At 44.7% G+C, this 11,907-nt stretch overlaps 1 protein-coding gene across 2 annotated transcripts in view; it reads right to left on the bottom strand.

The window, feature by feature from the left end:
* Positions 1–11,907, bottom strand: part of LOC117421122 (cytochrome P450 26B1) — a 32,098-nt gene that overhangs the window by 635 nt on the left and 19,556 nt on the right. For both annotated transcript variants that reach the window (XM_034035085.3, XM_034035084.3), the window contains exons 4-7: positions 9,353–9,628; positions 8,201–8,356; positions 2,648–2,929; positions 1–2,255 (exon numbers count right to left, since the gene is read on the bottom strand). The exon at positions 1–2,255 is cut by the window's left edge and continues 635 nt beyond it. In XM_034035085.3, the coding sequence (XP_033890976.1) occupies positions 1,863–2,255; positions 2,648–2,929; positions 8,201–8,356; positions 9,353–9,628 (1,107 nt within the window). In that variant the 3' untranslated portion in view covers positions 1–1,862. The remainder of the gene's footprint in view (positions 2,256–2,647; positions 2,930–8,200; positions 8,357–9,352; positions 9,629–11,907) is intronic.

The following is an 11,907-nucleotide window of genomic DNA, read 5'->3' as shown; positions in this document are numbered from 1 at the left end:
CAGTGGCCTGAAACCTAGTTTCCTGAAACCAAGTTCCAAGCCACAAAGTGGCGTCGTGTTTTCTCAGCTTTAGACATTTCACACCACTGGATAATTTATTTTAACAACTGAAGCAATCTGTGCCACCTGCAGTCACCTTTTTAAAACCTGATGTTTTGGGCTATGTTAATAATAAGAGTTATTCAGTTCTTTTCTATTGATCTAAACAGTGGTGGAAAATTGGGACCAAGCATTCTATATTCTGCCATTGAAGCTTCTTATAGCATATCCTTGCTTTGGTGGCTTCAGTTGATCAGCTAGCGAGTTGTATGCAAAGCTGGGGCTCCTTCTTGAGTTCTCATTTCCGCACTCTTTCTGACAAGGGAATGCTATTGGCTGTTTCAGTGGCCTTCCGATGACCTACATAACAACAGCAGGATGTTTCTCACCAACACTGCAGCAGATGCAACTTTCTTGTAACACTGAATTTTTTAATTATTCTGCCTTTTTAAAGAAAAATAACTCTGAGGCAAAAATTGTAATTACACATATAACAGCACTGTAAAGTATACATCCCACGTGCTAAATAAGTATGTATGGAAAATAACAACTATGATGCAATAACTACAGTGTAAATAATGTCAGTTAAAATATTATATCAATGTAAATCTGCACAGAGACTTTCATGAATGGCTTCTTAGCAGCATGTAAAAAAAAACATAAAATTGAGATTTTCTTCACCTTTTCTTTCTTTTCCTTTTTTCCACTCAGCAGGTTCGCTGAACAGATCATGTTAAAAACTTTTCTGCTAGAGAAAGCAGTGTAACCTTACCCAGCACATTATCTGATTACTTTTATATTAGGGATATTCCTGTATTTAACACCGATAGCTCTCCGAGGGACTATACAAGCAGAAAAGGGTTTCTACCCTGGGCTCTTTCAATCTGTACAGTCAGGTAATACCAATCCATCACAGTCTGTACAGTCAGGTAATACCAATCTGTACAGTCAGGTAATACCAATCCATCACAGTCTGTACAGTCAGGTAATACCAATCTGTACAGTCAGGTAATACCAATCCATCACAGTCTGCACAGTCAGGTAATACCAATCTGTACAGTCAGGTAATACCAATCCATCACAGTCTGTACAGTCAGGTAATACCAATCCATCACAGTCTGTACAGTCAGGTAATACCAATCCATCACAGTCTGTACAGTCAGGTAATACCAATCCATCACAGTCTATAAAGTCAAGTAAGGCCTTTTACTTGCAAGTCTATACTCTCCCACTTTTTATTATCCTTACATCTTTTCGCCCATTACGTGACCCTGTGTTTACCCTATCTTTGTTTCTTTCTTTCTTATTGTCTCCTCCTCTCGTTAATCTCTTTTCTCTCATTCCCTGTCCTTTAGTATTTCTACACCCTGTTTCCTTTATTTCATAGATTGGCACCGCTTCTTACAAAGAGGTGTGTTTTAGCTTTTCATCACTGTTTTTAATACACAAATATAATCCGCCCACCTTCATCACTTTTGTTTTATTCCCTGTGGTTGTAAAGTATTAGTTCCCACCTACCCCCACCCCACATAGCTGATCCTCACACACACATATTATATATATATATATATATATATATATATATATATATATATATATATATATATATATATAAATAAATGAAATCTATACATTTTTGGCAGCTTCATGATGTTTGCTTGTTTGCTTGTTTTGTCTTTTCACATGAAGTTAGCATTCAGCAAGTCCAGGACGCTTTTCTTTTGTCTTGTTCTCATTTTGTGTACTGCTTGTTTGTTTGTTTGTTTGTTTGTTTGTTTGTCTTCGAGTTTGGCCCTGCAAGCCCGTGCCCTCCTTCCTCCTGGTCAGACAGTGGCCCCCAGCATTTCATCTGTCTCGGCCATGATTTCGTTCTGGTTGGAGTCGAGTCCAAAGAACTTGACCTTCAAGCCGTCCACGGGGTGCACGACAGGCACGGTAATGACGCCTGGGAAAGTCCTAGTTGCCAGCTCGAAACGGCTGGTGCTGGCCAGCTCCACGGCCAGCACCCGCAGGAACAGTTTGGCCAGCTGCTTACCCAGGCATGTCCGCACCCCCCCTCCGAAGGGCAGGTAGTGAAAGCGTCCGTCCTTGTCCTCGCTGCGCTCCTGGCTGAAGCGGTCCGGGTCGAAGGTGTCCACGTCCTTGAAGACCGAGGCTGTGTCGTGGGTGTCCCTGATACTGTACATCACACTCCAGCCTTTAGGAATCTGGAACCCCTGGCAAGGGAACAGACAGAGACAGGCACAGTTGGTGCTGTTCCTGCTACTAAAATCCTATTGATCTCTGCCATTATTAGAGACAAAGTGTAATTTCAGGAAACAGTGACTAACAACAACCTGACCTGACATGCAAAAAGTTATAACAGCTGCTGTATTCTGTACGTACTAGTACCCATTTGGATAGCAATATCAGCCAAGTGTATTCACTGCATATGCATATGTATGATTAACAACTATAGCCTTAGAAGTACAGTGCTCCCTCGTTAATTCACAAGTCAGTAATCAATGATTTCGGTTCTGTGTCACTTTTAATAAACCCTCCATTCCCATTGCCTAAAAGCTCACGTCAAGCAATAAATCCAGTGTGTAGAGTGCTTGTTTGGACTCACGTCAAGCTCGAAGGTTTGGAGGGCAGTCCGGTAGCCTCCTGAGACGGGTGTGTAGAGTCGCAGCACCTCCTTGATGACGCAGTCCAGGTACTTGAGGCTGAAGAGGGAGTCGAGACGCAGTGCTCCCTCACACAGGCAGCCATTGTGCAGGATGCCGTTGCTCCGCAGCTCCTCACGCAGTTTCTCCAGCACTGCCGGGTGCTTTAGAAGTTGCATGATGAGGGACGTGCTGGCACTGGCCGTGGTAGCAAAGGCAGCGAAGATCAGCTCGATAGTGGACTCCTGACAATGGAATGAAGGGGCAGAATGTTAGCGCAAAGGGTTCCCTGTGGAATGTTTAAAAGGTTCTGTGACATATACAGGGTTCTTTTAATGAACCCCTGAGAAAGGGTTCTTCAGTTCTGTTTTGCCCCCAGATCATCCACTGGTCTTATGTTGGCTATACTCTTTGAGAGAGGTATGGCTAGATTCTCAAAGGCCTTTACTTCATAGAAGAAACCGGAACCAGAAATCAAACATTTCGTTTAGTGGGCTTGTAAAAAGTCTTTAGATGTTTCTTATTTGCTTTAGAATTTTATTTGGTATTCTTACTGTTCAGAAAAAAATTGGTAACACTTTACATTAAGTGTCTCTAATTACTGTGAATTTACAAGTGTAATAAAGCATAATAAGCAATAAGCATAACAAAGTGTAATTAAGCATAACGAGTAAAAAGCACTGAAAAGTGTAATACCACATGGTAAAGCATAGGGAAGCATTGTAAAGCACAGAGAGGTCTGGTAAAGCATAGGGAAGCATTGTAAAGCACAGAGAGGTCTGGCAAAGCATAGGGAAGCATTGTAAAGCACAGAGAGGTATGGTAATGCATAGGGAAGCATTGTAAAGCACAGAGAGGTGTGGTAAAGCATAGGGAAGCATTGTAAAGCACAGAGAGGTCTGGCAAAGCATAGGGAAGCATTGTAAAGCACAGAGAGGTATGGTAATGCATAGGGAAGCATTGTAAAGCACAGAGAGGTCTGGTAAAGCATAGAGAAGCATTGTGAAGCACAGAGAGGTATGGTAATGCATAGGGAAGCATTGTGAAGCACAGAGAGGTATGGTAATGCATAGGGAAGCATTGTAAAGCACAGAGAGGTCTGGCAAAGCATAGGGAAGCATTGTAAAGCACAGAGAGGTATGGTAATGCATAGGGAAGCATTGTAAAGCACAGAGAGGTCTGGTAAAGCATAGAGAAGCATTGTAAAGCACAGAGAGGTGTGGTAAAGCATAGAGAGGTCTGGTAATGCATAGGGAAGCATTGTGAAGCCCAGAGAGGTATTGTAAAGCATAGGTAAGCATTGTGAAGCCCAGAGAGGTATTGTAAAGCATAGGTAAGCATTGTGAAGCCCAGAGAGGTATGGTAAAATACATCAAAAAAACTTTTAAAAGGAACTACACTGGCACAAGACTCTATTACGAGTTTATGGTATACCTTTCTGAAATCTTTTATGTAATTAAATAAAAAAATGTGTAATGTGGCAAAACAAATTAAATAAATATGTGTGATTGCTTAGTTCACACCACTAAGAACTGTATGACAGCTTATTCAAGTATTTAGCCAGCTAATAATCACAGAAAGACATTTCAAGATTACTTGTGAACGGATTACTTTGTAAGCTCAAGAGGTTAAAACGCTCTTTCAATAAGTTTTAAATAAAAGTAACAAAGTAACAGTTTATAGCATCATTCACCTTCCTTCAGATTTGAACACGAAATCAAGCAGAGCAACATGAGGTGTCATCAGCACACCCACTGCAGTGCCATGCCTTAGAAATAAACAAGCCGCTCGGGGGCGGGGCGGGGCACATTGCCACACACATACAGAATTGTTTCAGGACAAACCGGAAAAACACTCATTGTTTTGCACCTGTCAACAATTCACAAACACCTTTGAAAACTACACTCACTGACAGCCTTGTGGGTGTTTTAAAATCTTCCATTTTTTTGCTACTGCTGTAAATTATTATTATTACTTCTATATTTGGCACAGTAGGAAGATCGGCCAACTGGTTTTAAAAAGGCTAGTATGTACAGTAAAAGTGTTTACAATGTGCTAATTGTTTTGAGTGCCTAATTAGTTTACCCCTGATTTTCTTCCCAATTTAGAATATCCAGTTATGTTCCTCACTGCAGCAATTCCCCACACAGCTCAGGAGAACTGAAGGTTCAATGGACGTCCTTCGATCCCACACAATTCCCCACACAGCTCAGGAGAACTGAAGGTTCAATGGACGTCCTCCGATCCCATGCAATTCCCCATTGCTGCTCAGGAGAACTGAAGGTTCAGTGGGCGTCCTCTGATCCCACGCAATTCCCCACACAGCTCAGGAGAACTGAAGGTTCAGTGGGCGTCCTCTGATCCCACGCAATTCCCCATTGCTGCTCAGGAGAACTGAAGGTTCAGTGGGCGTCCTCTGATCCCACGCAATTCCCCACACAGCTCAGGAGAACTGAAGGTTCAGTGGGCGTCCTCTGATCCCACGCAATTCCCCACACAGCTCAGGAGAACTGAAGGTTCAGTGGGCGTCCTTCGATCCCACACAATTCCCCACACAGCTCAGGAGAACTGAAGGTTCAATGGACGTCCTTCGATCCCACACAATTCCCCACACAGCTCAGGAGAACTGAAGGTTCAGTGGGCATCCTTTGATCCCACGCAATTCCCCACACAGCTCAGGAGAACTGAAGGTTCAGTGGGCATCCTCTGATCCCACGCAATTCCCCACACAGCTCAGGAGAACTGAAGGTTCAGTGGGCATCCTCTGATCCCACGCAATTCCCCATTGCTGCTCAGGAGAACTGAACGTTCAGTGGGCGTCCTCTGATCCCACGCAATTCCCCACACAGCTCAGGAGAACTGAAGGTTCAGTGGGCGTCCTCTGATCCCACGCAATTCCCCACACAGCTCAGGAGAACTGAAGGTTCAGTGGGCGTCCTTCGATCCCACACAATTCCCCACACAGCTCAGGAGAACTGAAGGTTCAGTGGGCATCCTCTGATCCCACGCAATTCCCCACACAGTTCAGGAGAACTGAAGGTTCAGTGGGCATCCTCTGATCCCACACAATTCCCCACACAGCTCAGGAGAACTGAAGGTTCAGTGGGCATCCTCCGATCCCACGCAATTCCCCACACAGCTCAGGAGAACTGAAGGTTCAGTGGGCATCCTCTGATCCCATGCAATTCCCCACACAGCTCAGGAGAACTGAAGGTTCAGTGGGCATCCTCTGATCCCACGCAATTCCCCACACAGCTCAGGAGAACTGAAGGTTCAGTGGGCATCCTCTGATCCCATGCAATTCCCCACACAGCTCAGGAGAACTGAAGGTTCAGTGGGCATCCTCTGATCCCACGCAATTCCCCACACAGCTCAGGAGAACTGAAGGTTCAGTGGGCATCCTCCGATCCCACGCAATTCCCCACACAGCTCAGGAGAACTGAAGGTTCAGTGGGCGTCCTCTGATCCCACGCAATTCCCCACACAGCTCAGGAGAACTGAAGGTTCAGTGGGCATCCTCTGATCCCATGCAATTCCCCACACAGCTCAGGAGAACTGAAGGTTCAATGGACGTCCTTCGATCCCACACAATTCCCCACACAGCTCAGGAGAACTGAAGGTTCAGTGGGCATCCTCTGATCCCATGCAATTCCCCACACAGCTCAGGAGAACTGAAGGTTCAGTGGGCATCCTCCGATCCCACGCAATTCCCCACACAGCTCAGGAGAACTGAAGGTTCAGTGGGCGTCCTCTGATCCCACGCAATTCCCCACACAGCTCAGGAGAACTGAAGGTTCAGTGGGCATCCTCCGATCCCATGCAATTCCCCACACAGCTCAGGAGAACTGAAGGTTCAATGGACGTCCTTCGATCCCACACAATTCCCCACACAGCTCAGAAGAACTGAAGGTTCAATGGACGTCCTCCGATCCCATGCAATTCCCCATTGCTGCTCAGGAGAACTGAAGGTTCAGTGGGCGTCCTCTGATCCCACGCAATTCCTCACACAGATCAGGAGAACTGAAGGTTCAGTGGGTGTCCTCTGATCCCACGCAATTCCCCACACAGCTCTGGAGAACTGAAGGTTCAGTGGGCGTCCTCTGATCCCACGCAATTCCCCACACAGCTCAGGAGAACTGAAGGTTCAGTGTGCATCCTCCGATTCCACGACCAAGCCCGCTTCCTCTTTTACACCCAGGAACTCGAAAGCAGATGTCAGCGAGCTACCAGCCTCTGGAGGACAAAGGCCAGTCCTGCAAGTGTCAGCCTGAGCTCACTAGGCACCTGGCCAGCAGGTTTTGCCTTGCTTCCCCGTGGGAGTGCCAGAGCCAATGCAATCCTACCTCTGGAATCCCCAGCGAAGACCAGGACGCAAACCTGCACTCTCCCAAACTGTATGACTACCCTGCACACCACACAGCTGTGCTTTCACCAGGGGAGCCAATATACAAAAAAATCTTTCAGGTTGTATACTGTAGGTTCAATACATTTGTTTTGAGGGATTTAACAAAAAGGCTGAAATACAAATATAATTGTTGAGAACTAAAAATGAAAACTTAAGATGTGCCCCAAAATACTTCTAATCATGTATTATTATTATTATTATTATTATTATTATTATTATTATTATTATTATTATTATTATTATTATTAAATATGGGTTTGTTCTTATGCTTTTACTGTATTATTTGTAGTTGCGCTGAATTGCTGCTTTTTGGAGGTGATATATCATCAGCATGCTTCTATAGATCATGTTGGAATGTGTATTTGCAAGTGAAAACAGTTTTTTATTTATTTTACACACACTGGTTTAAAGAGAAAGCCTTTGAAAAAGGTCTAATGTGTATTACTGTTTGGATTAGCAGTAATAAAAACACAACCCTTTTTAAACTTAATTAAACTATCTTCCCAGTGTGGAAGTATACCATATCAGTAACATACTGTATGCGGGCAGTGTTGGGAAATACATTCGATATCTGAGCCAAAATTCAGAGGTCAACAAACACGAAGGAACCTCCTTAAGTATTCAATGGAATCTACTAGGTTACACTGTATTACAGTACAAGAGAACCTGCATGGAACAAGGTCCTTGTGGTGATCTGTGAGTACTACCTGTCTGGAGGTGCCATAACCACATCGGAAACGCATTCCAACTTCCCTGCACCAGCAGACTGTGCTCATTTTACTGCACATTCGTTGCAGCTGATTTTCCTACAGATATCCTTTGATCCAAAAGACATGGCTTGATTATGTTTTGGTAGGTTTTGTAGTATGTGATGTAGTTTTTCCCATCCAGTCCAATAACCACAAGGACGTGGGGATTAACACTCTGAGCAGCCCAGGGAGCGGACAGCTTGGAAAGCAGAGCGAAAGACCTGAGTGCCTCCACTCCCAGAGCTAGTCAATTAATTGAACCCTGAGACACCAAAAACCCAGGAGCTTTGTGCGTTTAGTGAAGGGCTTGTGAGTCATTTGCTCAGATATGTCTAGTAAGAAAGTAACTGCAGTAGGTGTACCTTGAGCTCCTGCATGCTCAGCTCATTGCCGTGCTCCTTGCCGCTGTCAATGAGGATGTCCAGGGCGTCTGCATAGTCCTTCCCTTGGGTGCTCTGCAGCTTCTCCCTAATTGCCTTCTCTATGCCCTTCTGGAGGGTGTCCCTGGCTCGGATACCCTGGAGGAGAATAACACCCGCAGTCTGGAGAGCTGATAATACACACACACTGATAACACACACACCATACACACACTAATAACACCCACAGTCTGGACAGCTGATAATACACACACACTGATAACACACACACCATACACACACTGATAACACCCGCAGTCTGGAGAGCTGATAATACACACACACTGATAACACACACACCACACACACACTGATAACACCCGCAGTCTGGACAGCTGATAATACACACACACTGATAACACACACACCACACCACACACACACACACATGCAGTCTGGACAGCTGATAACACTCACACACACTGACAACACCCACATTCTGGACAGCTGATAATACACACACACACTGATAACACACACACCACACCACACACACACACACATGCAGTCTGGACAGCTGATAACACTCACACACACTGACAACACACACAGTGTGGACAGCTGATAACACACACTCACACACACACGCACACACACACACGGTCCTGTTCTGTTGAGTCCTGATGGAGGAGAATAACACACGCAGTCTAGACAGCTGTCATCACACACACACACACACACACACACACACACACACACACACACACACACACACACACACACACACACCATGCAATATGTTCTGATACGCAATAGATTTCAGTAAACAATACACTACCCTACTTTTGCCCTAAGCAGATACACGGTTCTCTGATATATACAGTAAGTAACAGGTAAGTGTGGACGTGCAGTTCAAATACTGTAACAAAAACAAATAACAAAACTAAATTCTCCACCTGCCTCTGTTATTTTAAAACTAACAATACACTATTTTCAAAGGCACACCTTGTGTGTCCTTAACCCTAGATTTGAATATTACAACAACATTCACAAAGCAGTCACTGTGCAAATCACAGAAGAATCATTTTGCTAAACAGAATGCGTTCGAAGGCAATGGCAGGTTTGTAAGAACACGAAATCAACTGGGAGGCTCACCTTGCGGTAGCCGCTGAAGGGCAGGTCGAGGGGCAGGGAGAAGACGTTGTTGACAAAGTCCTGGAAGGTGTTGAAGAGGTGCCTCATCTCCTCGTCTGAGACGCGGAAGCCCAGGAGCACGCGCACGGCCATGTGGAAGGAGAGCCGCTGGGACTCACGATACACGCTGATGGGCTCCGGCTTGCTGCTCCACACCCTCACAGTGTCCTGGATCACCTGCTGGATCTTCGGCAAGTAGCTCTCCAGAGCCTCGTGGCTGAACATCTTTGCAAACACCTGCGGGGAGGGGGGGGCAGAAGGGAGATGGGAGGAGTCAGCGGCTGGTTTGTTGCAATGCTGCTTGTGCTTTCTGCATTGGATTGAGACAAAGTTTGCCCCCAGATATCAATCCTGCCTATGGCCAAACCTCCCTCTGTCAACACTTGAGTGTATGTGAGGGAGTGCTGTGTTGTGAGTAGTGGTGTTCTTTGGACTCAGTCATCTAAGTTAATCCAATTTGTTTTCTTTTGATCTCTAACTTTCAAGTAATATTTGCGTATAGCCATATAGAACAAGAAAATCTAGATTTTTCAGTCGCACAGAAAATCCTTTCTTCTCTTCTTCTTCTTCTTCGAGTGCACAACAGATTGAACCATTTCTTAAAAGGAAAGTGGAGGTGAGAGGAGTGGTGGGAGTGGGAGTAGCAGGGATTAAAGACTTAGGTTCACAGGAACATTTTGTTTCTTTTCCATGACAAAGGAAAAGGACAAGGGTGTCAGTGAATTGACTGGTGGGAATTGAGTACTGTGTGACAGATCTACAAAATCTACATGAAAAGTGTGTACAGAACATAGGGTAAGACATGTTTCCATTAACAATGTGAACCCTGAAATCCACCTGCTATGCCTGCTACTGCCAGGGGTCATTCAGGGACAACCAGTGCAGTTACGAAGCTGTATCGCAATGTTTGGAAAGGTCTTTTTCCCTCCTAATGTGGAGTAGTGGTTAAGGCTCTGGAATCTTGACCGGAGGGTTGTGGGTTCAATCCCAGGTGGGGGACACTACTGCTGTACCTTTGAGCAAGGTACTTTACCTAGATTGCTCCAGTAAAAACCCAACTATATAAATGGGCAATTGTATGTAAAAATAATGTGATATCTTGTAACAATTGTAAGTCGCCCTGGATAAGGGCCTCTGCTAAGAAATAAATAATAATAATAATAGTAAAGCTGAGTAGGTACCAACCAGGTTTCCTGTTTCCTCATCAGTGCCCTCCAGTGGGCTAATGTAGAACTGCAGTAAAATCTGCTCCCAGCAAGTGCTTACCAACATCTGCCAAGACCCCCCCAGTACACAAGCACATGCGGACCGCAGTGTGTTTACTGTTCATATTCGGATGCCAAGTGAACATTTAATTGAATCTGACTCTTCTGTTTCAATATGGAAAACCTGCTCTCTCTCTCTCTCAGGATTGTGGGGCGTGGGAGTCTGGGAGCGTGTGTGTACGTTGTTGCCAGTCGGCGCGCAATGCATTATTTTGAGTTTTTAAACTTTAGCTTTTGTTACTTTTTGTCTACATTATTTATGTATTTATTTATCTATATATTTATTTATTTATACCACAGATTGGTAGATCTGCGGAACCCGATGGGTTCTCACTCGGGCGGGGTGGGAGGGTTAACCCAGAGACACGACTTCAGGTGTGTTCCTGATAGCTCAGCTTCTGTGGAAGAGGTGCTGTTAATGTTGAGGGAAACTGTTGGCTTTCATTTGTTAAATCTGCTTCGAGGATGAATAAGGCCCTTGTTGTTTTTTTGAGCCAGGAGCGATTGGTAAATCACATAGTAGGAGGCTGTGTGGTCCAGTGGTTAAAGACAAGGGCTTGTAACCCGGAGGTCCCCAGTTCAAATCCCACCTCAGCCACTGACTCATTCTGTGACCATGAGCAAATCACTTAACCTCCTCGTGCTCCGTCTTTCGGGTGAGACGTAGTTGTAAGTCACTCTGCAGCTGATGCACAGTTCACACACCCTAGTCTCTGTAAATCGCCTTGGATAAAGGTGTCTGCTAAATAAATAAATAATAATAAAAATAGTAAAAGAGGGTTTTTCAGTTCACAATTCCCTAATTACAGCAATGGCTTTGTCGACCCCTTCACTAAAGTCGTTATTTCTAATGTCCGTCCCCCCCCCCCCCCCCCCTCTTTTTTTGTCTCGCTATGGAAAGATCATGTCTCCTATTAAGATGATTCCGCTGGGCTGAAAAACAGAGGCAATCAAACACGTCATGTCTTTTAGGCAGCAAGTGTTTGTGTTGCTATACAGCCCCGATACAGTGCTAAATGTTACATGGAAATGTAGTGTTGATGGCAGAGATTATGTTGTGTTTGCCACGAGAGACATCATGAAATGTTTTAATTGTGGAGCAGAGTGTCATCTTAGATTGTCCCCTGCTATTGGGATAGAATTAACACAGCCTGTTCATAGTTCGGCACTAGTTTCCAAAGCTTACCATAACTGGAAGTTGTGTTGAACAACATGAAGGCTTTTTAACATTTCCTACCTGAATCACAACAT

This window comes from Acipenser ruthenus, chromosome 1, assembly GCF_902713425.1.
Source record: "Acipenser ruthenus chromosome 1, fAciRut3.2 maternal haplotype, whole genome shotgun sequence".
NCBI classification, from domain to species: domain Eukaryota; kingdom Metazoa; phylum Chordata; class Actinopteri; order Acipenseriformes; family Acipenseridae; genus Acipenser; species Acipenser ruthenus.
The sequence above is the reverse complement of the archived record's forward strand: the minus strand, read 5'-3'. Positions and strand labels throughout refer to the sequence as shown.